Here is a 24,154-nt window from a genome sequence, read left to right on the forward strand (position 1 = left end):
ACAACTTGCCTGGTTCAACTTGGGTCATTCCGCCAAAACAGCCACAAAATGGCAATCACTACCAGTTGTTGAAAGACAACTATTACATAACATTATTTAGATATTTGTTGCAATATTTAATAGTTTGGAAACAATTTCAACAATATTATTTAAAGAGAGAGAGAGAGAGAGAGAGAGAGAGAGAGAGAGAGAGAGAGAGAGAGAGAGAGAGAGAGAGAGAGAGAGAGAGAGAGTTTAAATTGTAGCAAGAACTACAAAATAATGTCCACTAAGAGAGCTCATTATTTTAATGTTTTTAAGTATTTAGAAAAATCTAATTTAGATGAAATACTTGCAGTTTTATGTGTGTCCCTAAGTTTGTGTCATTCCTGTTACCAAACTACAAAACTGTCCATATATTAATGGTTCAGTCCAATAACATCACAATCAACAAGTTGTTACTTTCAGACAAGGGATCTATACCAATCACTGACTCTCTCTTGGATATTTTACTCTGTGACCTGTTTGTGGACAATGGACATTTGGACAGGGGGTCAAATGTGTAAATCCAAGTATGTTTCTGTTCTAACTTATTTAATCAATATCTACAAGAAGTGTTGTTTCAGTGAGAACAGCACGGTTGTGCACCGGTGTTACTTAGCATTATCCTGCAATTGGCAAATTGGTCAATTTTTTTTTCAAAGTTACTATTCTGAGGAAGAGAAAGAAAAATCCATTCAAAAATGTGAAAGAGAGACTGAGATGGCCCACGTGCATTTGTGTGCACCTAAACATATCCCATTTTTTAAAATATCAAGAAAAATAATTTAAAAACAAACGTTTTTGGGCAGTTTTAAAGCTGAAAAGGCACCGATTCTGCGGAATGACCCTTTAACGCTTTCTGAACCAGCCACTGTTTGAAGTGAAGTTTACGAGGTGAAAGTCTAACAGTCAAGTAGCCAATGATCTATGCAAGAACCATGGTCAACCCGGATGTTGCAGTTTGTCTTTTCAGTGGAAAAATAATACAACATACATACAGGGGCAAAAGCAACTGAAAGTTTTTTGTTTGCTTATGTTGTGGTCACTTCCGGTTGTGTCAGACTCGCTAATCTGGCTGTGCGTCAGGGACAGGCGGCACAGCCCTTTTAGCAAAGCGCCGGAGCAGAGTGCAGAAAATAGCAGCGCTCAGAGTCGGTGAACAGAGGAGAAGGATGGCAAAGAGCCTTGTGCAGCGGTTTGTGGAGCTGCTCTACAGAGCGCTCATGGGAGCTCTGCTCTGGCTCTTCTGTCTGCTGTCCCCTCGGAGCCAAATGTCCGGAAAGAGGCTGCCTCCTGTCCGCGAGCCCCTGCTGCTGGAGTCCGCCTCGCAGCTGGCCAGGAGGATCCGGCGGAGAGAGGTGCGCACTGCCCACTACAGCCCTGCTCACTCACACGGCCGCACTTCCCTGAGCTCACATGAGTTTGATATTACATGCATACTCTGGTTGTAGCCTAGACTCTGTCATTAGGTTATTTCTTATTCCACAGGTGTCCATACGCCATGCACACTGGGGCAAATTTAAAGACAACTGTGTTTTCTTATTGTCTTTTTGTTTATGGAAAGATGTCCATTATAGGCTGAAATAACAATGACAGAGTCCTACACGAATCCAGGGGGCAGGTCGTCTGTATATGGAGACCAATGGTCAGGCTTCCAAAGTAATTAGCTTGGGGAACGAAGTGTTCCATTAATTCTTTGGAGCATAAAGACCTTTGTGTTTCTCAAATTTCTGTTGTAAAGTCGCAAAACAAAAGGTAAAAGAGTAAAACATTTGGTTAAAGTCACTTGTCAAACCACCAGATTTAAATAATGTATGTGAGAGTTGAAAGGGGTGTGACTAGTGTTGACTTTGCACTTTAAAGATATGCACCCAGACCCTCCAGTGAGTCGGCTGCTGTGGGAAAGACTCCTGCCTGTGTGTTGGGGACAGAGCGTGTCCATTGTGTGCGCCTCCTCTGCAGATTGGGTTACACTCTCTCTGTTTCAGGTGACCAGTGTGGAGGTGGTGCAGGCGTACATCAACAGGATCCAGGAGGTCAACCCTCTGATCAACGCTGTGGTTAAAGACAGGTCAGAAAAAGAGAGGGGGAAAAAAAGACAGTTTGTACAGAAACTCTGAATTCAGGCATGTCTTATTCTGAAATGTAAAAGAAATGATCTATATCCGTGATCCTCCTCTTGAACTATATTGCCCTTCAGGTCTAGATCATGATTCATGATCAGAAATTATGTCGAAACTGTGTAAACCGGAACAAACATCTAACTTAAATGCGTTACACAAGCATAAATTCAATCACCTCTTATTGAAATGAATACAATGTAAAATCACAGATGGCGCAGAGAAGCCCTGAGCGAAACCAACTCGTCTTTAGAACCACTGAACTTGGATGATGTGGCCGATAGAGGACATTATTATTTGCAAAACAATTTATCGAGCTTTTGTGCTATTATAATCAAATAAATTGAAACCTAAATTCTGAAGTTATTGGGTTTTCTGTCCAGGTTCTCCCTGGCGCTCCAGGAGGCAGCGCAGGTGGACAAGCTGATCGAGGAGGAGACGGGAGGGGAGGAGGTGCTGGAGGACCGGCTGCCCCTGCTGGGAGTGCCCCTGAGCGTCAAAGAGTCTTTCGCTGTGCAAGGTGCATTAGAACAGTATTACCTTTCAGAATGATTTCACATGAACATGCTTGTTTTCATGGCAAAGGCATATTTTTAGTAGTGATTGCACTTCAGTATTGTCATAGTAGAAGCTTGACCATTTTCGAGCGGCACTGCACCAGACTAATGCCAAATCCCACACAAACACATGGTTACAAAATAGTTACAAGTGAGCCAGAGAGATTACGAAACCGCGTTAAGCCTCTTACATTTTTACCTTTAGTTCAATGTTATTTGTTATTCATTGACAGATATTTTCACTGTTATATCTAATGTTTTTTCCCCGTCCTTCAGGCATGCCCCAAACTGCAGGGTTAGTGTCCAAAAAGGACTCATTGGCCACAGTGGATGCTCCAGCAGTGGCTTTGTTGAAAAGAGCTGGAGCCATCCCGCTGGGCGTCACCAACGTCCCGGAGCTGTGCATGTGGATCGAGTCCCACAACCATCTGTACGGCATCAGCAGGAACCCGTACAACCTGGACAGGATAGTCGGGGGCAGCTCAGGTTAGTCTAAACACAAAGCATCATCCAATCAGAGCAACAATAACTAACTAACTAAAGGATTGAATAAAAGTTGTGTGTCCAAAATAGTTTAATGAGCTTTCCAGGTCGCTTCCAGGTCATTTTTAAGTGCAACAAAAGAATAATGTTATTCACTGTCTGTAAATACACGCCCACCCCAGCCCGCACTCTCTAGTGTAGCACAAAGTTTGTGCCCCTAATGTTCCTCATTCAATCCAATCAACTTTATTGTCAAAGGCGGTAATGCCTTTGTTATGCACCGTACCTCGGCCAATTTAGCCTAAAATAATTCCTCACTCAAGAAATATGGGTGAGATCAATGTTGATCAATGTTTTTGAATTGGAAAGTAGAATTGGAAAAACCTGTACGGCCACACCATCTCTGTAGTACAGCCATGACCTTAGTTTCATTATTATTACATACTCGCTAATGCTAATAGAGCTCAACCGTCCCGCCCCCTTCAGGCCAAATGACTGAAAGTGCTTGAGACTGTTGAGCTGTATACGCTCACTGAGGCGGCTCACAGCATCTATGTAGTCTTCAGAGTTGTCAAAACTCTGGTAGAATCAGCCCCAATCAGCCTTTCAAAGTAATACAAATACAACTGGGGGGGGGGGCCTTTAGGACTAAAATAGCGTGTGTCTGTCACTGTGCGGGTTAGAATACTGCATCTGCTGCCACTGCTGTGGTGTTTAAAGGTGCTTCATGTTTATAACTTGCAGCGTTTCTCCTGCGATTATGCACCAGGCACGTATTTCGCAATGTGTGTCTATTAACTGGCACTGTTGCAACACACTTAACATATTAAACAAATATTATGCAAAAAGAAACGATATAGACTTATCTCTCTGTTGCATGTAAAGTTTTCCATGATTGGAAAATTTGGCAAATAATTGTCTAGGTTTTCCAGGTACAGTGGGAGCTCTAAAGCCACACTCTTGTTCCTTCAGGAGGCGAGGGCTGTATCCTGGGAGGGGCCGGCTCTGTTATTGGAGTTGGTTCAGACATTGGAGGCAGTATTCGAATTCCTTCTTTCTTCTGTGGCATTTTTGGTCATAAACCCACTCCAGGTGAGACTACGGTGACTGTGCAACAATACATTGTGTTTGTGTTTTGTGAATGCCAATATTATTTTGACAATCTTTAATTTTAGGGATTGTCTCAAATGAAAACCAGTTACCTCCAATGTCTGGCCGTCAGCATGAGCTGCTGAGCTCTGGGCCCATGTGCCGCTACGCAGAGGACCTGCTGCCCATGCTCAAGATCATGGCTGGAGCCAACGCTGACAAGTTAGCACTGTCTCCTTTATACACAAGCTTAAGCATTTATACATGACCAGGTAGAAATGCAAATGACCTTTACTTCTTTTCCTATCTTGTGGCATAAATGCAAATACTGTCACCTAAATATTGTTACGATACACTGACTTATAAAGCAGAGAGGAGATACTGAAATTGTGGTTTGGTCCAGGTTGTCTCTAGACAAAAAGGTGGATTTGAAGAAGCTGCGTTTCTTCACCCTCCCGGACTGTGGAGAGTCTCTCTTCACAAATGCAGTCAGTGAGGACCTACAGCGGGCTCAGAGGAAGGTCTGTGGAACATGAACATGGCCTTTTGATATGAGTTCAAGTAAACATTTGTTGTTGTTGGAGGTGGTGGAGCGCCTGGAGGCCGACCTCGGGCTGAAGGTGGAGGAGGTGCACTTTCCCGACCTGAAGCACACCTATGACATGTGGTTTGTCAGCATGGGTCTCCCTGACAGCGAGGGCAAGGCGAGTATAGAGTCACGGGAGTGCTGCTCTGGCTGTTTATTAGTGATGGAACAAAAGCCTTGAGCAAAAGGGGGGCGAGCCAAGATAATCCTTGATCTGAAGCTTCAACGCTCCATGTGACCATAACTTCACAATGTGTACATTAAGAGTTTATGGTTTCATTAGCCTACACATAAACTACACAAGCTCATACATGTGGTATTTCAACACAGGCAACAATGAAAGAGCTGAAAAGGCTTAAGTTATTAATTGTAATGCATTCAAATGAACTGCAGATTTGATTGGTTACATTCATACAACAAACTACTCCAAATAATTAGGGAGGCAGAGTGTTTCTTTTTCAAACACGGTAATGTTCAACTAATGCAAGATTATGATTTTTTTCAAACAAAATAGATGCCTACTAGTTTCTCAGTGCTTCTGGGTGAACCAGGATCACCAGCGTGGCCGATTTGGGAGCTCATCAAAGCATCAGTGCGAATGTCTGACCACACCATGGCTTCAATCAGTAAGAGAATCCCCACATTCACATGAACCTGTGCAGACTATACACGTGCGGTCAGTGTCATGTCTGTGTCCACAGTGTTTGCAGTACTGTCCACGATAGCCAAACCTCCACTCTCTGCCCTAAAAATAAAAGAGAAAGTGCAACAGGACTTTGCAGATCTTTTGGGCAGTGATGGGGTCCTATTGTACCCAAGCTTCTCCAGAGCGGCTCCCAAACACCACCACCAGCTCTTCGCATTCCACGACTTGGTCTACACCGGTAAGTTCATTGTCAAACTTGAATGATCGCTCACTTGTAACTTGCCATAACACGCACTGCCTCTTTATGTAGCCATCTTCAATGTCCTGGGCTTGCCGGTGACGCAGTGCCCCCTGGGCCTGAATGAGGAGGGTCTACCTCTGGGCGTGCAGGTGGTGGCAGGGAAGCTCCAGGACCATCTGACCATCGAGACCGCTCAGTTTTTAGAGAAGGCTTTTGGAGGCTGGAGGGATCCTGGGGCCAATTAAACCCAATTTAACAAGTAACATGTAATAGACAAACAAAGGGCCATTTATGTTCCTCTAAAACGTCTCCCAGAGGTTCAGCCCAACATTTAACTATGCACTCAGTAAATTAACGTACGCGTAGCTCTATCAGATGTTACCTCTCCTCACAGTGCTGCAATTTTGCGTCACACTCAAAGCTTGGACCTGCCTGATGAAGCAGATTGTGCCAATGTAAACGATTCACTCTTAGCATACCCCGGCACTCGGATAGGTTTGTATATTCTATAGGAAGATTATTTTTTGGACGGTAATTTTTGAAGACATATACTCTGTAACTGTTGAAGCAAGCTTTTGCACAATAATACTGAACATTTTATCGATCTAAGAAGGGTGTTGTTTAAATAGAGACGGTGAGCATAATATAGAAGTTTGAACACTCTTTAATGGCAAGGTGATAATTTGCTTGGTGCCCGTTTGTTTTGTTTAAATAAAAACATTAACTTTGTGCCTGTTGTGTTTGCTGATGCTGTCATCTGCTGGCTCTGCTCTGTTACTCCATGGTTGCAGTACTCATTATTGAGCAAGTGGCCTCTATAGTACATTAACTACTTTGACAACCTCTCGTTGTACAGCACAGGCCTGTTCCCCGTCCCATTTAAAGATGTGCTACAATTTTGCTGAAGCCCTGTGAATTGTTGGGATAAAGGAAATTTGTGTTATGAAAATGTTTTCTATTAATAATAATTCACTGTTTTATCTACCTGGATGATGTCAAGCTTTGTTGGAATAATAATTATAATCATAAATAAAATAGTTTACTTGGTGAAAGTTCATTTGATAGTCAAGTAGGAAGAAACAGAATATTGATATAGGCTTTTCAGTGCAAAGTATTGAGAATTTCAAATGGAGGAGTTTTCCATCATTATTTGCTGTTATCTCTGCATCAGGTCTGCAAAACGGACATCTGACATGTGATGGACAGTAGTTGTAGGTAAATTCTAAATATAATAGGGGATAGTGTGTAAATTTTGTAAAAAATAAATAAATAAATTGGATAAACAGCAGACATTGATCTTTATCTTTAAAATCAGCTGTTCCACAGGGATCAGTACTTGGCCCATTGCTTTTTACACTTTATGTTAACACCTTACAAAATACGTGTCTGGATGCTGCATGGTTTCCAAATCTATGCAGGCAAATTTGTGCAGCTTTAGAATCTGTTTATCATTCCATGCAGCTAATATATTTTTGCAAGCAAGGACTTTTTTCTCATCTCATTTACTGTATAACCTTTTGGCCACAAGCAACAACCACAACAATCGGGCCACTAAGAATTTACAATAGAGCATTAGAACATGCAATCGCAATGGAGCTTACATGTTCCTAATTTTGTAAATAAAATAAAGAAGTTTTGTAATTTGAAATGAATGTACCAATGCTTACACTATGAAGCTCCTGAGGTGCTCAGACAGTTCATAGTCCCATCGGAGCAGTGGGTTCCATCACACTCAGAGCATCCAATGGGAATGTAGGGAGTTCGCCTGTTCTGTCCATGGCAACGCCTGAGCTTAAACAGAATCAAGATCTGGGTTCTTCTAAAAATGAACTTGTATGTATTTTGCAAAGGGTTCATTTTTGTAGTCATCTTTAGACTGCATTGAAATGCATTGCCTTTGTGTTAATATCATGTAAATGTTAATTTGTGTAAATGTATTTCTGAAAATGTGTTCATTACAAGCCCTTGGGATGAGCATTGAAAATGAGCAGAGTGCAGAAAATAGCAGCGCTCAGAGTTGGTGAACAGAGGAGAAGGATGGCGCGGAGCCTTGTGCAGCAGTTTGTGGAGCTGCTCTACTGAGCGCTCATGGGAGCTCTGCTCTGGCTCTTCTGTCTGCTGTCCCCTCGGAGCCAAATGTCCGGGAAGAGGCTGCCTCCTGTCCGCGAGCCCCTGCTGCTGGAGTCCGCCTCGCAGCTGGCCAGGAGGATCCGGCGGAGAGAGGTGCGCACTGCCCACTACAGCCCTGCTCACTCACACGGCCGCACTTCCCTGAGCTCACATGAGTTTGATACTTACATGCATACAATAATTTTTGCCAATACTCTGTCATTTTTTTGCTATGGACACAGGGGCAAATTTAGAGACAACTATTTTTTCCTGATTGTTTTTTTGTTTATGGAAAAACTGATGTCCATTATAGACTGAAATAACAATGACATAATGCTATATGAAGGTCGTTCCTTTGTTTGTTTTGAGTAGTTGTCTGTAGGCCTATATATGGAGACCAATGGTCAGGCTTCCAAAGGAATTAGCCTAGGGCAATTCAATTGTTAATTCTCTTGAGAATAAAGACCTTTGTGTTTTTTCTGTTTCTGTTGTTAAGTCACAAAACAAAAGGTAAAAATGTCAAACATTTGGCAAGTTAAAGTCACTTGTCAAATCAGATTACAATAATACATGCAAGAATTGAACGGGGTGTGACCAGAGCTTAATTTGATCCCCTGTTATCTCAATATTTCAGGGTAAAGGGTTCAGGAACTATTTGGAATGTAATGGTGATGTAATGGTGTTTAATGAGAGTGTTCTGGTAACTGTTGTGGCCTGTTCCACAAATCTGTCACATCAATCCAATAATGTTCCTGAGACTAATTAACAAATTAAGCACTGAGTGTGACTAGTGTTGACTTTGCACTTTAAAGATATGCACCCAGACCTTCCAGTGAGTCGGCTGCTGTGGGAAAGACTCCTGCCTGTGTATTGGGGACAGAGTGTGTCCATTGTGTGCGCCTCCTCTGCAGATTGGGTTACACTCTCTCTGTTTCAGGTGACCAGTGTGGAGGTGGTGCAGGCGTACATCAACAGGATCCAGGAGGTCAACCCTCTGATCAACGCTGTGGTTAAAGACAGGTCAGAAATGAAGAGAGTTGTTAAGGGTCTCGTATATCAGGCTACTGATAATTGAACATTGCACAGAAATTAAATACAATTCTGCCAGGTTAATTTCTGAATAGTGGAGAGGCAGAGAAAGGGACTCAACACATCAAATACTTGGGGAAAGTGTGTTGGAGACGAGGGAGAAACTATGTTCATCAATGAGGAATAATCCCACAAACAGCCCAACTGCAAAATATATTTACTATTCAGAAATGGAAAAAAAAAAATCTATAAAACAAATAATCTATGTCAAAACCGTGCGTAAACCATGTCCATCAAACTTGTCAGAGAACCTTAAATGCATTGCTAATCGAAATGTACCACATAACAGTTTTAGAACCAATTGTAAACAAATAGCATGTTTGTTTTTTTTACACAGATTCTGTGCAAATGAATTGGGTTTTCTGTCCAGGTTCTCCCTGGCGCTCCAGGAGGCAGCGCAGGTGGACAAACTGATCGAGGAGGAGACGGGGGGAGAGGAGGTGCTGGAGGACCGGCCGCCCCGGCTGGGAGTGCCCCTGACCGTCAAAGAGTCTTTCGCTGTGCATTAAAAACATTGAATGATTCTTAGCTTAGCTGGTAAAAGCTGTAGTTTTGGTATTAAGCAATAGTATAAGTTTTAGCTTGTGACTTGTAGAAGCTTTAGGAACTGCACTGCACCAGACTAACAACAAAGCCCAAACAAACTCAAAGTGAGTCATGAAGAGGTTATTAAACAGCGTTAAGCCTCTTACACTTTTACGTTTGGTTCATGTAAAGTCATTCATTGATGCCCATTTTTACTGTTATACCTTATGTTATTTGTGTGTCCGTCCTTCAGGCATGCCCCAAACTGCAGGGTTAGTGTCCAAAAAGGACTCATTGGCCACAGTGGATGCTCCAGCAGTGGCTTTGTTGAAAAGAGCTGGAGCCATCCCGCTGGGCGTCACCAACGTCCCGGAGCTGTGCATGTGGATCGAGTCCCACAACCATCTGTACGGCATCAGCAGGAACCCGTACAACCTGGACAGGATAGTCGGGGGCAGCTCAGGTTAGTCTAAACACAAAGCATCATCCAATCAGCACAACAATAACTTCACAAATAAGCAAAGGATTAAAACAGGCAACAGCAGCAGATTTAGTATTACCAGCATGTATTCAGCATGACTTCAGTGTATAGGTGTCAAATCTTTTTGTGTAGCCCAATATTACAACTCATAGAACTGTGCTAATATTATTTACAAACAGGAGCAGTTGGAAACCATACTGGCTTTTGTTCTCTGGATTTTTAAAATGTTTCCTCTGTTGGAAGAGCCAGGTGCATCATGTGGTAATGTGGTGCACACCACATTACCATTGCCATTTAGGGACGGAAAGGCCACTCCTGTGTAAGAGCTATGGTCAAAACCATTTTAACAAGAGGCCAATCTCTGTGTGACATGTCAGACACTAAAGCCACACTCTTGTTCCTTCAGGAGGTGAGGGCTGTATCCTGGGAGGGGCCGGCTCTGTTATTGGAGTTGGTTCAGACATTGGAGGCAGTATTCGAATTCCTTCTTTCTTCTGTGGCATTTTTGGTCATAAACCCACTCCAGGTAACAGTGCCATACTGTGCATTTTGTGAATGACACTATTATTGACAAACTTTTCTTCCAGGGATTGTCTCAAATGAAAACCAGTTACCTCCAATGTCTGGCCGTCAGCATGAGCTGCTGACGGCTCAAGATCATGGCTGGAGCCAACGCTGACAAGTTAGCACTGTCTCCTTTATACACAAGCTTAATCATTTATACATGACCATCTTTTCCTATCTTGTGGCATAAATGCACTTATAAAGCAGAGAGGAGTTACTGAAATTGTGGTTTGGTCCAGCTGCGTTTCTTCACCCTCCCGGACTGTGGAGAGTCTCTCTTCACAAATGCAGTCAGTGAGGACCTACAGCGGGCTCAGAGGAAGGTCTGTGGAACATGAACATGGCCTTTTGATATCAGTTCAAGTAAACATTTGTTGTTGTTGGAGGTGGTGGAGCGCCTGGAGGCCGACCTCGGGCTGAAGGTGGAGGAGGTGCACTTTCCCGACCTGAAGCACACCTATGACATGTGGTTTGTCAGCATGGGTCTCCCTGAGTATAGAGTCACAGGAGTGCTGCTCTGGCTTCTTTAATGCTGTTTCAGTGCATTGCCGAGTTTGTCCCCATACGTTTTCCCCAAGACATGTGACAAAAAGATCTTATGTCTTGGGTTCTTTTTTTGAGCAATGTGTTTAATGCAAGATTTTTAATAAAATACTATAGATGCCTACAAGTTTCTCAGTGCTTCTGGGTGAACCAGGATCGCCTGCGTGGCCGCTTTGGGAGCTCATCAAAGCATCAGTGCGGATGTCTGACCACACCATGGCTTCAATCCGTAAGAGAATCCCCACATTCACATGAACCTGTGCAGACTATACACGTGCGGTCAGTGTCATGTCTGTGTCCACAGTGTTTGCAGTACTGTCCGCGATAGCCAAACCTCCACTCTCCGCCCTAAAAATAAAAGAGAAAGTGCGACAGGACTTTGCAGATCTTTTGGGCAGTGATGGGGTCCTATTGTACCCAAGCTTCACCAGAGTGGCTCCCAAACACCACCACCAGCTCTTCGCATTCCACGACTTGGTCTACACCGGTAAGTTCATTGTCAAACTTGAATGATCGCTCACTTGTAATGTAGCCATTTTCAATGTCCTGGGCTTGCCGGTGACGCAGTGCCCCCTGGGCCTGAATGAGGAGGGTCTACCTCTGGGCGTGCAGGTAGCGGCAGGGAAGCTCCAGGACCATCTGACCATCGAGACCAGTTTTTAGAGAAGGCTTTTGGAGGCTGGAGGGATCCTGGGGCCAATTAAACCCAATTTAACAAGTAACATGTAAGACAAGGACAATTATGTCATGTTGTGTCAAAATTGGAATTACCATGACTGTCAAAGAAACCTTATACCTACTTTGAAAATACAACACAAATGTTTTATCTCAGCAGGGCGCCGATTTGATTCAAGATGATCATATAGGAGTTTGTCAATTTAACATTTGACATTAAACAAGTGTTAAAATGCTTCTGTGCTAGTTTGTTTAAATAAAAGGTTCATATAGCTTGACTTTTCTCATAATCCTATTTGTTCTGTATGAAATGTCATGGAATTAAGTTAGAATACAGGGATAGTGCCACCTCTGAAACCTTTTTTTACACAGACACACTTTACAAAACCCCAACTTTTACCATTTAACTATTTGCTAATTAATAAACACCTTTTTTTAAATAACTTTTCCCCTATCCAACAAAAACATAAAAGAACGCCCAGTGTCTAGAGTCTGTCATTTTATTTTCTTCCCTTCTTTAAAAAAAAAAAGGATGAAAACATGTACATTTATCTCCCATCAGAGTGTTTAAACAGCTTTCACAATCCTCTCTGTGTTCTCTTTGAGCCTGTCCAATATCGAGTTCTCAAAGAAATCTCTTGAATGCTGTGGGGAGACACTTCTGCAGACAATCCGCTCTTTAAATTGGATCTGAACTTTCCATCTGACCTGCCCCCCGCCTTCAGCAGGAAGAGGCCGCGTAAAAACACAAACAATAAAAAGGTAGAAGGAAACAACCGAATACATAACGAGTCCTGTGTTTTGGCCGTGGAACGGGAAAAGGGAGGCCGTAACTCTCCGTCGCCCTGAATGCAGAGGTCAATGCTCGTGTTTGTGTACAGTGAGCGGATACCGGGGGAGGGTACGGAGAGAGCGCCACAGCTGCTCAGGAGGTGTTGGTAATGGGTTTGTATTTCTTGAGGCGGGTCCACTGTCCCGTCGAGTAGTTCATTTCGAACACAGTGTCCACGAGCATAGTGGTGCTGCCGGTGCCGTCCGCTTTGGGCAGGACCTCGGTGTGCTCGCTCAGCTTGATCTGGATGATGTCCCCCTGCTCCGGGCATGGGTTCTCTGCAGCACACCACAGGAAAACAGGATTGGACACCTTACAAAACACCCTTATCAAAACTACAACTTGGCAGCATTCAAAGACAAACAGGCAAGGGTGTCGTGCTCAACCAACCCTGGGGCTTGGTCCTGATATGAAGGGAAAGGTTCAATATGTTGCAGATTTGATCTTTCATGCCATTGTGCCTGCCAGCTGAGTCCTAACTAATACTCTGAGCTCTCTTAAAAAACATTTGGACACCTTCCTCTGGGCAGGTCATGTTTTATAAGTTAAAGGTCCTATATCATGCAAAATCGACTTTTTGGAGCTTTTAGCCATGTTGTTATGCTATTTCCTTATCAAAAACACCCCCAGAGTGGTTTGTGGCTTAGCATGTGTGTTAGCCATTTATGAAGCTGTGTTGCAGATGTCAACTCCGTATAACTGCATCGTGAAGCAATTTCACTTATTGCTGTTTATTTATATTACGGTAAAGTTGTATGCGCGGAGAGAGGGGGCGGAGTTAACTGAATCGAAGCGTTGTGTCTTCCGGGTTTGAAAAATACCTCCAGAAAACACTTATATTTATCACAAAAATGAGTGCTCCATAGTGGTAGAGGTACAATATATCATATAAATGCCTATACTTAACTTCGGAATGGCTATAATAGCATGATATAGATCCTTTAAGATAAGTGAGTCTTTTGAGCTGGACACATTGTTTGCCAGCAGGGGGTGTTACACTGCGTAACCAGAGCAGACAGTTCGGTGCAGATACAAGCTTCACCTCAAGCAGCATGTTGGTGCCAAATGTAAGCACTCAAAAAGTAGTTTACTAGTTTGGTGAAGTTATATCATCATGCAGGCGCACTTTCATGCTTCTGCTGCTTTTGCAAAGTGGTGACATTTGATTCAGAAGCTAAATCATTTACCTCTGGATCCAGCCATGAAGCCCAGAATGAGCGCCTTCTCTGGTCTCGTGACCTTGTTGGCCGTCTTGAACATTTCCTGGGCCGCGTACATTTGGTCTCGCTGTGAACGACACAGTATTAGTGAAAGTGCAGCCTAGAATCAAAGGCATCATCAACCCACTGACGACGCTGAGAGGCCTACCGTGAGCGAGAGGTTCTTTTTGGGCTGGGGCTGTTGCGGGGCAGGCGTGGGGGTGGGCGTCTGCGGCGTGCTGGGCGGCTGGGTGGGGGTGTCTGGCTGGGTGGCGGTAGCTGCTGCGGGAGGTCCGTTGTTGGCCGGCGTGGAGGTGGGCGTGCTGGGGGAGGTGGGGGTGGCGGGGTTGGCCGTGGTCCCTGCGTTGTACATGGGTGTCCTCTGTTTGTACTGGCCCGGTAACGTGGGGTTGGCCGCGCTGCCCGCTGTGGCCGACTCCTCTGGTTGCCGAGCCGACTGCAGGGTTTCCCGCCCGGAGCCGCCCGCGTTCGCTACAGGAGGTCAGAATTTCATTTTAATCCACTACTATTTGGTCCAAGTTTAGCTTTGTTTTTGTTGCGATGATATTCAAGACAGTTATTACATACTGTTTCCACATTGTGCAGCCTGATCGGAACGTTTGATTTATTAAGTAAGGATTAAACAACGAGGAGCCGTGCATTAGACGGATATAATGCACGACGCGGAGTCAAGAACACCACGACGTGCAGTGGAGTGGTGTTACTCCGCGAAGTGCATTATAACCGTCTAATGCACGGCTCCTTGTTGTTTAATCCGCTTATACCATGGTCCCACAAACGTAACATTTATAATAGATATTTGTTTAATTTACTAAAGTCACTAAATCTGCCAGACTACGGGACTATTTTATGTTGGTTATTAGCCGGTCACTGAAGGCTGGTCTCAGAGCGAGTCATTCTCCGCAGATATTACGAGGATCTCAGTCAGACGCAACGACACAACATCAGCACAGAATCACAACACAACAGGACTAACCCGGCACTTTTCCGTGGAAGTAAACACCAATGTGCGGCACTCGTGGGCAGGAGTTATTTCACTTTTACGCTGTTTAACCTGAGCTCAACTGTTTATGGAAACAGCTGCGGTGGAGTCGCTCACACCTGGGCCCCACGAACTGAAACTGTTATGATTGACTTTACTAATCCAGACAAACATGTTTAAATGCAGGATCATTTTAACTAACCTAGCTGCTTACTCTCCTCTACAAACATTTATCAAACATTTTGTTTTGGCCAAAAACGTTGAAATTAAACAAAATCCATCTCATACGTTCGGTCAGTCACTAATTACGCCTTTATCTGATTCAGCTGTGTCATGCGTTGCTATGGCGACGCCACAGCGGAGTGATATCCAAGTAATTTAACTAGCGGACTACGTGTGCGGTTATACCAAAATAATGCACGCTTGTTAGCACCCACCAGCCAATCAGAATCGAGTATTCACCCAGACCATGGTATAATGTCATTTACACTATCAGTAACACTAAAATGCATCATCACTCGCTCCTTGGATCTCTCACCTGGTTGTGCTTCAGAGCTGGGGATGTAGGAGGAGGAGGGCACCATGCTGGGTGTGGCCGGTAAGTAACTGGTGGACGGCAGCGGGTTCTCGTTTAATGCCCCCAGTTTCTGAAAACCACAAAGAAATTCACATTGAAAAAAAGTGAAAATAACAATTGACGTGACCATGACTAAGGAAACGGGCCACGCACCTGCGCAGACACCAATCCTGCCGCGTAGTCTGGAGTTGTGTTCTCAACCACTGCTTCTTCTTTGGCTGCCTTCTCCCCGGCCTCTGGGTCTGTGCGCACCAAAATACGAGAAGGTTAGTGAGTGGTCATCCTGCCAATGTACAAATAGAGAAGGTTAAAAGTACCCAAGGTCTTTCTCCTCCTCTTGGCTTCCCGTCCAGCTCCCACCATGTCCAGCTCAGAAATGTCCAAAAGCTAAGCAAAAAAAGAAGAAGTTATCAATATAATTCAGAGCCACTGCTAGGAAACCAGAGAGTCGACCCTTACCTTGACTCCTCTCTCTTTGCGAAGGGGTGTACGCGCAGGGGCTATAGGTGTGCGATTGCTGGGGGGGCTGAACATACTTGGGGCTGTGGGGCTGCGAAATGGGGCTTTGGGAATCCCCTTCAAAGGAGCTAAGACAAAAAAGCATAACGTTACATTACATTGCATTGAAAAGTAAAAAGACAAAAATCTACTCACTGGTATTGTCAATTTTCTTCACCAAGCCTCTCCCTTTGGCGTGGAAAGGCACTCCGGCAGTCTTTTTAAGCTGTTGAGCCGTTTCTGTGGCTGTTTCGAGAGGTGATGGAAAGGTTTGAATTAACTGAAGATAAAGGGCACTCATACATAACTCACACTCAAGTGCTGTGACTTACATTTCTGGAGTAGCTCTGCTCTCAGCGTTGCACTTTTGGGTTTTCGTTTGAGCTGGAAATGTTTGACAGGGGGCGTCAGAGGTCCCACTAGAGTGGTTAAGGCGCTCTTGTTCAGGTATTGGCACTCGAGTGGAAGCATAGACGAGGCCTCGCACTCGCTCACTGTGGGCAACAACCGATACAAACATTGACTCATAATGCAACTAGTATTTTAAAGATTTCACAATGGAATAGAGTCTACCTTTTTCCCTGAGCTCGCCGAGGATGTCCTGAACGTTTGGATTCTGCTCTTCCAAGTCCAAATTTAGAGAGCCTGTCTCTGGGAAGGATTTGAGGATGTCAGCGACCATCAGCACCCAGGGCTCTGAATCCACCGTGGCCAACTGGATTATCTCGGACAGAGCCTCCTTCATCTGAAAGACAGAAGGGACTGTATGAGAATATGCAGCACTGTACAATCCTACGCAGCATGTTAACCTTATTCTCTTTAGAATTGTAGGTTCTTTATAAAGTTTTGTTTACCAATGGTTTTAACCATGTTATGCTATATACTCATCAAAACATACCTGGAGAGGCTTCTGTGTTTAAATTCTAGACTGTTTTATCTTTTCTTGTTATGATCCTGTTCGTGGACAAACTGTCTTCCCTGCACAAATGAGCCAAGTTACTCCAAGCTAAAATTGTTGACATTACCGACAGTCTTAACCACCTGCCGTTTTGCAGTACCAGAGAGAAGCAGCATTGACTCTTAGAAAGCTGAGATGATCAAAACTAACTATCAACCTCCCCGATGACTCTGAGTGAACAGGTGGGACTGGGCTCGGCGGTCCCTGTCCTGCACCATCAGTGACTATGGCAGAGACAAACCATGCCCACATACTGGGGCACATCCTCGGCGCTGAAGGGGAAGTGCCCAGGGTTAACAGGTGATCGCTGACTGACAGTCGTCCCGCCCCCAGCGCAGTCTCTCTGCTCCTCTGAGCCCGTCCCACCATAATGTCTGCAACAGACCTGCTAGGCTAACGCGACCCGCTGCAGCTGCGAAAGCACGACTGGAAACGCACAATTACAGCCTGTAGAGAAGTCAGCAGTAGCTAATCCGACAAACCAACACAAGACAACGCGTCCTCGTCAGGAAACAGGGCGAAACCGTCAGATTAAAGGACAGAAATAACGTCGCGTTTTATCGGAGCTAGCGGACCGTAAACTACCGCCAATTTGCGAGACCCGCGCGGCTCTGTATCCGCCCTGCCCGGCGCTGGTTACAGTATTCACGCACCAGTGTGGCCTCCTCGGGACACAATTAACAACTTTATAACCTACGTACGGGCTAATGCGCGCTAGATGCTAACACACAGCGACCCACCTCGTCCACGGTGCGCCGGGGGAGATGCAGCATCCCGAGTAGCAGTTTTAGCTTCACTGGCGGCGACAAACTCGAAAAACACAGCCGTATGTTGTCGATTACGGAGACTGTTAGGAGGGATGCGATGCTCGGGGGTGTCCAGAGCTCGTCTGTAGATCCCAGTTTGTTGTGAAGCCACAGGCCGGTGTCGCTGTCCTTCATCGACGCCATCTTGGAAAAAGAAGTGTTTTGAGTTCGGGCATTTTAACAGGCTACCTAAGAAAACAGCAGCAGGACCCGCCCACTGAGAGCTGCTGCTGCTGCTGCTGCTGCTCAGCTGTCTGTGGCTGCAGCTCACCTTCAGCAAAACACTCTTTTTACAAGTACTTGTAGGTGAGGGAAATGCCACAGGTTTGAAAAAGGAGTGTCAGATTTGAGAAACGACTTTAAAGATGTGTCAAAACACGCACTGCACATCAATAAACAAAACACTGAAAACCTGTGAAATGCTTGAAGATGTTATATCTGGATAACAAGTGCGTGTGTATCCTCTAAAAGCTCAGCCATGAACCATCAAAGGCTGAGTATTAGGGCTGAAACAACTAATCGATTAATCGACAACTAATCGATTACTAAAATAGTTGTCAACTATTTCAGTAATCGGTTAATCGTTTTCTAGTGAACACAGATTAAAACTGAGCAAAAATGACATGACAATTATGTATTTTGGATGAAAACCGACTTCATTTTTAAAGTGAGGGTCTGTAGTGTTTTGTACATTGTAAATTTCATAAATATCTGTCTTTGTCTCGTCCAATCAGAAAGCAGAATTAGCACAAAGAGCCTCCTACAAATGTTTACTTTAAGTTTACTCCATCAACATGTCCTCAAGCGGAGCCACTTTAGCTTTATGTGGTCAAAAAATTGAAAAAATTCAATTTCCATGCACCTTTCACAGCCAAGTGATTAATCGATGAATCGTGAAAATAATCGGTGGATAAATCGATTATCAAAATAATCGTTAGCTGCAGCCCTACTGACAATGTGTGGCAAGTGTGACGCTTTCATCTGTCCATACATGTAGCCTATATTCACTGACATAAACAACTGTATGTATGATTTATGTAATTTCAGACTTTATTGATCTCATAATGGAAAAGTTCACAACAGCTCTCAAAAATACACGGGGTGCGAATAGGAAATGTATAATGAAAGAAGTGCAAAACACAAATATCTAATGTACAATGAATAAACACTTTATAAAGGCAGCAAATCACAATACATGTTTATATTATATGTCAGATACACACAGTACATTGCATTTGAGACATATTTATTGCATGTTATAGAAATAAAACTATTTTTAAAGTCTGTCTTTACGGTTTTCTCTCTTTATTTTGAACCTTCAGATATAAAGGGATGTCAAAATGAGTGCGCATGCGCAGTCCTGAGTTCCACATAAACCATCGGTCCCTGGTGGCATCTTCTCTGCGCTGTTTCCTCACATCCTCGGCTGATCGCAGGTAGGTCCTCCAGCTTTTATAAACCCACTATTTACAATTTGCTCGCGCGTATTACAATCGCAGCCGCGCGTATTTCTTTAGGTTTTTTAACAAAGGCCGTGACTGTGCCCCACTGATGCTCGGACGAAAGGCTCCTCTGGTACCCGCACCTCTGTCTGTGCTAATTTTATCCCGTGTTGTAGGTCGGTATGGCATCCAGCGGGTATCTGCAGGCAGCGGCGCTTCTCCTCGCGGGGCTGCTGTGTTTGGGGGCAGCTGAAGCGGACCAGGACACAGGCACGGTGATCCCCGCAGAAAGTGAGCGCATTTTATTCACTACGCTTCTTGTTATGGGTCTGATGGGTCACTCTTGAATGTGCTTATTTCCTCATTTGTAAATATTTGAAGACAGACTGCCTCAGAGGACTGATGCCAGAATGTCAACTGTTCAGATTGCTGGGACATGAAAGTGGAGTTGTGACTGTGGTCTAGCATTAAAGTGTATTAGTAGGCCGTAACAAGTTAAGATCTTGAAAGTAATTACATTCTGCACCTTCAATGCACACACTTCAAAGACAAATGTGTGTGATGTTTTCTTTTCCCCCATTCAGGTCGGCCATGTGTGGACTGTCATGCGTTTGAGTTCATGCAGAGGGCACTCCAGGATTTGAAAAAGACAGCTTTCAACCTCGATGCCAGGGTAGGTTTCATCTCATTGTCCCAAAACAAGGCACGACTAATGATCAAACCCCACACGAGCACACGCCGCATAACATGATGAGGTCATAACAACACATCTGCAACATACAGGAAGAAAAGAAACGCCAAATCGTGCTAAATGGGATGTCTTTGTTTAGACTCCACTGGAAAATGGTCCGATGTTGTGGTTTAATGTGTGATTTTTGTTTTTGCAGACAGAAACCTTGGTGTTGCGTGCGGAGAGGAGAGCCCTATGTGACTGTATGCCCATCGGCTCACTGGGCTGAAGACTCGACCTACACCTGTCACTCTCCAAAACCTCTGATGTTCACAGATACGCGTCTTATTTACACAATAGGCACTTTATTTTCTTTTACAGTCAAGTGAAGCTTTCAGTTTGTACCATGCCTTATTTGGGATGTCTTTTATACAACTAATATTTTAGATTGTGGAACACGCCTACAACAAACACTATTTTGTATCGCTGTAACATTCAGTAACTGCTCATCCATGTCGAATGAAATCGTTTTTTCTACTTTGTAGTATTTTACTGATAATGTAGATAGATTAGTAGAAGGAATAGGTACATTTACTCATTGAATGTGTTTTCAGCAGATGTTTACAATTGTTATACACATTAAACTGTAGCATCTATTGTAAGTTATGAAACTAAATATATCAGTTCTGATAGGTAATATTTGCTATTTATTTCTGCTTAACAGTAAATAAAACAGTTTATTTTATGAATTTTTAATTTTGTAAAGAATTGTCACCTAGTCAGCAATGAAATGTGATGTTTTAGCACATGTGTAGCATGAAGATACAGCACTTTTTGTTCAACTAGATTCTATGTTTACATGTGTACACGGGTACTGTCTGTCTTATGTGTCTAAAAAGTGTATGCAACAAACAATGAGTAATATTATATCGTTATGAAGCGAAGGGCAGACGCCTGCTCGCTGCAGAGGTAAAGAATGAGCTATAAGTGTCACGTTTCTGTCACAAAACTGTTTAGTTGTGAAATAAAAACAACTCACACACACGTCACTTCTTTCTTTGATTCATCTGAAACAAAAAAGAATTATTGATCATTTTTGATAAAGCCTTTATTTGTACAATTCATTTCAACTCAACTTTTTTGCTGAGACATGATTGACTTGGCCAAGACAATGTGGCTTCATCTCACTGAACAACACTCCATTGATGAATCAGTGATTTAAAGTGTCCATTAAGGTTGGTTGTGAACCAGCCGTTATATAAGAAAACAAGATCAGATAATAATATAAAAATGAATGAACATGTTCCTGTCCTTTATACTAGAAAATCAGAAATGATGCTACATTTTGTTATAGATGTGCTGCTATGTGTTTAAAGATCCCATGTGATTATTGATAGTTGAACAAACTTTCTCTTAGAGCTTTAGGCTTAATCCCAGACAATGCAAATTGCAGATAAAAAAGAAATTGTGTCCATTGGCCCAATTAAATGAATAAATACAACGTGCAGAAGCAGGATTGTGTGAGATGATGAAGAGGCTCCTTGTTGTGAAGGGTCTGTCTGGTTAACACCTTTACCAGTCACACTCACGGGTCAAGAACTAGACCTCATGACACTTTCTTTCTTCGCAAGGTTAGTGTCAGCTCCCAGTGGCCAACTCGATGTTAGCAGGTTTTGCTGATTTTGCTGACCTCATCCCCTCCCACACACTATAGCCTACTCCATTATTTATTTACATCAGCTTTTAGAGGAGACGTTTCCTCTTCCGCCAGCAGGGGGCGCTCTAACAAAAGGCTCGCTGCCAGTTGTGTCGCAGCACTGCAGCAATCTGCACACTCCAACACTGGAAATGCAGATAGGCGACAAATACACCGGGAAAGGATGTACAACGCATTAACTGCCGCTAAATTTAGCCAACAAAATGCCCGCAGCGCACTGGCAACAGCCTTGTTTTTTTTGTTCTTGTTTTTTTTTTTTTTTTTTGCTATATTGGGTGGAAATCTCGTTTTACCGCGCCACAATGCAAACAGCTCCAAATGTGTGGACGAGGCAGCTTTGAGTATAGTGATATTGGAGGCTCTGATTACATGCAGGAACAAGCTGAATCAACCAGAAAAAACATCTCTTTGTTAACAACCCTCCTTCAATCCAGTTTTCCAATTGCACAGCATAGTTTTACCCCAAACCGAGGCTTACATGATCATGTTCTTAATGTTCTGTTGTTAAATAAACAAAAACAGCAACAATGTTTGTGACTGCAGCCCACAACTTGGGTCAGTCAAGGCTTGTGAGAAGGAGTAAACTTGTAATACGGAAAGCTGCCGCCAGAAGCCACTAATACCCAACTACATTCAATTAAATGCAGCACTGAATATATACAGAATACACTTTTGTTGATGAGCTCAAATGATCAGGCAAAGGTGAACAATGTGACATAACAAGCATTATAAAGGACTGCCATGAGAACAACAACAGAAAAAAACAATGCTTAAACAATGCCAAAGATCCGACTGATTTCTTCACACAGCGTTTTCACATTTTCATTTTTAATTTGGCTGAAAGTCCAATACATTGAATACAGTTCAATCCTTACAAAATGTGATCTTCCATTGTTTCCTAAACAGAGCTATAACTAATTTTTAATAGGCTAAATCTGCTCTTATCTGCTCCATTCAAGTTCCCATCAGACTCATTATCTCCCAGCGTGAAATCCGTTTGAGGAAGGCAGACACACTCATGCTAAATATGATGCAGGAAATGTACATCTGCGTATTTTCACACTTAAAGGGGCCGATATTGTCCCCAATTAACTTGAGTGTTTAGAGTGTTTAACCTTGTGATAATGTCATGACATCATACCTGGAGTTCGAGTTTCATTCATGCGTGTTTGAACAAAGCATCCTGCATACTTAGCCGATGTTCCATCCAGTTATGCATTACTTAAGGTGAATAAACCATGAATCACCATTGCTAACGAAAAAAGAAAAGTTGGAATCACCAAGATACAGTTGGCACTTTACTTTCTTTTACAGTCAGGTGAAGCTTTCAGTTTGTGCCATGCCTTATTTGTCTTTTATACAACTAATATTTTAGATTGTGGAACACGCCTACAACAAACACTATTTTGTTTCGCTGTAACATTCAGTAACTGCTCATCCATGTCGAAGGAAATCGTTTTTTCTACTTTTTTTCTAATTTTACTGATAATGTAGATAGATTATGAAGTTCGAACTAGGAAGGCAGACACTGAAAAGTATTGACTCCAGAGATCTGCGGAAATCCTCATAAGTCACGCTAAATATGACGCAGGAAATATACATCTAAGTATTTTCACTCCTAAAGCCGTGTAGAATTTTACCCAAAAAATACAATTGAAATACAAGCATTTATTTTATGACAGATATTTTCATCAATGAAAAATACCTCATATATGTACAAACAAACATGAGCTTTTGCTGTGAGAGGCTCAGCTCTCCTAAGACATGACTGTAACTTTACCGGGAGTGGGTACGTCTCCAGCTCGTTGCCATGGAGATGTCGAGTAAAGTCAGCAGGAAAAAAGCTGTCGGAACAAAATGTAAAGAAAAAGTGAAAACAATGCTTTGAACTTGAGAAAAAATGATGAGGTAAGCACCGAGCATCAGCGGGGCAGGGAGTGAGGCGCGGACAAGCCGGTTACCGCGGCAACGCCGGGACTCACTGGCATCTGAGGTACCACAAATACTTTCACCTCAATTGCCTCCAATAGAAGTGGACTGGGCTTCAGATTGAGGCATGACATACAGAAAAATGGGACCATTGTTCTTGGGAGTCTGTAAGAGGCTGCTACTTTGGGCGTGAGGTGGGGTAATGAGCAAAGGCACCAATGGAAGTATAGTTTTGATTAACATATTAATATGATATTCACTATGTGGATGCCCGTCTGTATTAAAAGGGTGCATGAATAAATAATACATCAATAGGTTATAGAGTGCAGCGTTGTAAGTACAGGAGATAAAAATAGTTTAAGACACGCGACGAAAGACAGATGAGGAAACTCTTGCCATTGAGGATAGCCTACTAGCAGAGCAGCATCTGGAAACAGACATTGATTGGATTTTATGGCTATTTTAAGTTCATAAATGAGGTGGTTCCAGGCTTGCATCATTTCCTTTGGTCTTTAGAAACAGAAGTGTCTACATCAGGCAGGCAGAGGCAGCGCCGGAGTGTGTGACAGTGATGATAAATGTCTTGCAGCTCTCCTCTCTCTGGTTGCTCTAAAGGGGGAGGGGATTACCTCAAGGAGGGTGGAGACCAGTGGGGGTGGTTGCAGCCTTATCAATAGCAGTTTGCCTCTGATGATCCAGTTCGAACTAGTTGGGCTCCTCATATGGTAAAGCCTGGCAGACAAAGAGCACCAGCTTTATTGCACCTGTTGTAAAGTGGAAGGAAATACATGTTA

General features: G+C 43.4%; 3 protein-coding genes and 1 pseudogene across 4 annotated transcripts; 3 read left to right on the forward strand and 1 right to left on the reverse strand.

The window, feature by feature from the left end:
- The first annotated feature begins 1,176 nt into the window (after positions 1-1,176).
- Positions 1,177-6,403, forward strand: LOC306981140 (fatty-acid amide hydrolase 2-A-like). Its single transcript, XM_079580695.1, has 11 exons — positions 1,177-1,379; positions 2,010-2,092; positions 2,525-2,661; positions 2,975-3,184; positions 4,154-4,273; positions 4,357-4,492; positions 4,674-4,791; positions 4,855-4,974; positions 5,371-5,482; positions 5,558-5,740; positions 5,813-6,403. Exons 1-11 carry the CDS (start codon positions 1,194-1,196, stop codon positions 5,986-5,988), a joined length of 1,581 nt encoding a protein of 526 aa, XP_079436821.1. The 5' UTR covers positions 1,177-1,193; the 3' UTR covers positions 5,989-6,403.
- Positions 6,404-7,732: 1,329 nt separating this feature from the next.
- On the forward strand, positions 7,733-11,861 carry LOC306980976 (fatty-acid amide hydrolase 2-A-like; annotated as a pseudogene). Its single transcript, XR_013794308.1, has 11 exons — positions 7,733-7,966; positions 8,790-8,872; positions 9,312-9,441; positions 9,713-9,929; positions 10,354-10,473; positions 10,535-10,596; positions 10,751-10,834; positions 10,898-11,020; positions 11,172-11,283; positions 11,359-11,541; positions 11,587-11,861. The product of XR_013794308.1 is annotated as a fatty-acid amide hydrolase 2-A-like (transcript).
- A 389-nt stretch (positions 11,862-12,250) lies between these two features.
- nelfa (negative elongation factor complex member A) lies at positions 12,251-17,819 on the reverse strand. Its single transcript, XM_079579758.1, has 11 exons — positions 17,537-17,819; positions 16,412-16,583; positions 16,171-16,332; positions 15,995-16,084; positions 15,800-15,927; positions 15,658-15,727; positions 15,494-15,582; positions 15,302-15,410; positions 13,930-14,252; positions 13,749-13,848; positions 12,251-12,839 (listed from the first exon to the last, which is right to left on the reverse strand). The coding sequence occupies exons 1-11, from the start codon at positions 17,744-17,746 to the stop codon at positions 12,655-12,657; spliced, it is 1,638 nt and encodes a 545-aa protein (XP_079435884.1). The 5' UTR covers positions 17,747-17,819; the 3' UTR covers positions 12,251-12,654.
- A 1,407-nt stretch (positions 17,820-19,226) lies between these two features.
- On the forward strand, positions 19,227-20,758 carry nicol1 (NELL2 interacting cell ontogeny regulator 1; the record flags this gene model as incomplete). Its single annotated transcript, XM_079580186.1, has 3 exons — positions 19,227-19,335; positions 19,629-19,717; positions 19,932-20,758. 3 exons carry the CDS (start codon positions 19,227-19,229, stop codon positions 20,001-20,003), a joined length of 270 nt encoding a protein of 89 aa, XP_079436312.1. The 3' UTR covers positions 20,004-20,758.
- Between the last annotated feature and the right edge of the window lie 3,396 nt (positions 20,759-24,154).

This window comes from Gobius niger, assembly GCF_951799975.1.
Source record: "Gobius niger genome assembly, chromosome: 21".
NCBI lineage: Eukaryota > Metazoa > Chordata > Actinopteri > Gobiiformes > Gobiidae > Gobius > Gobius niger.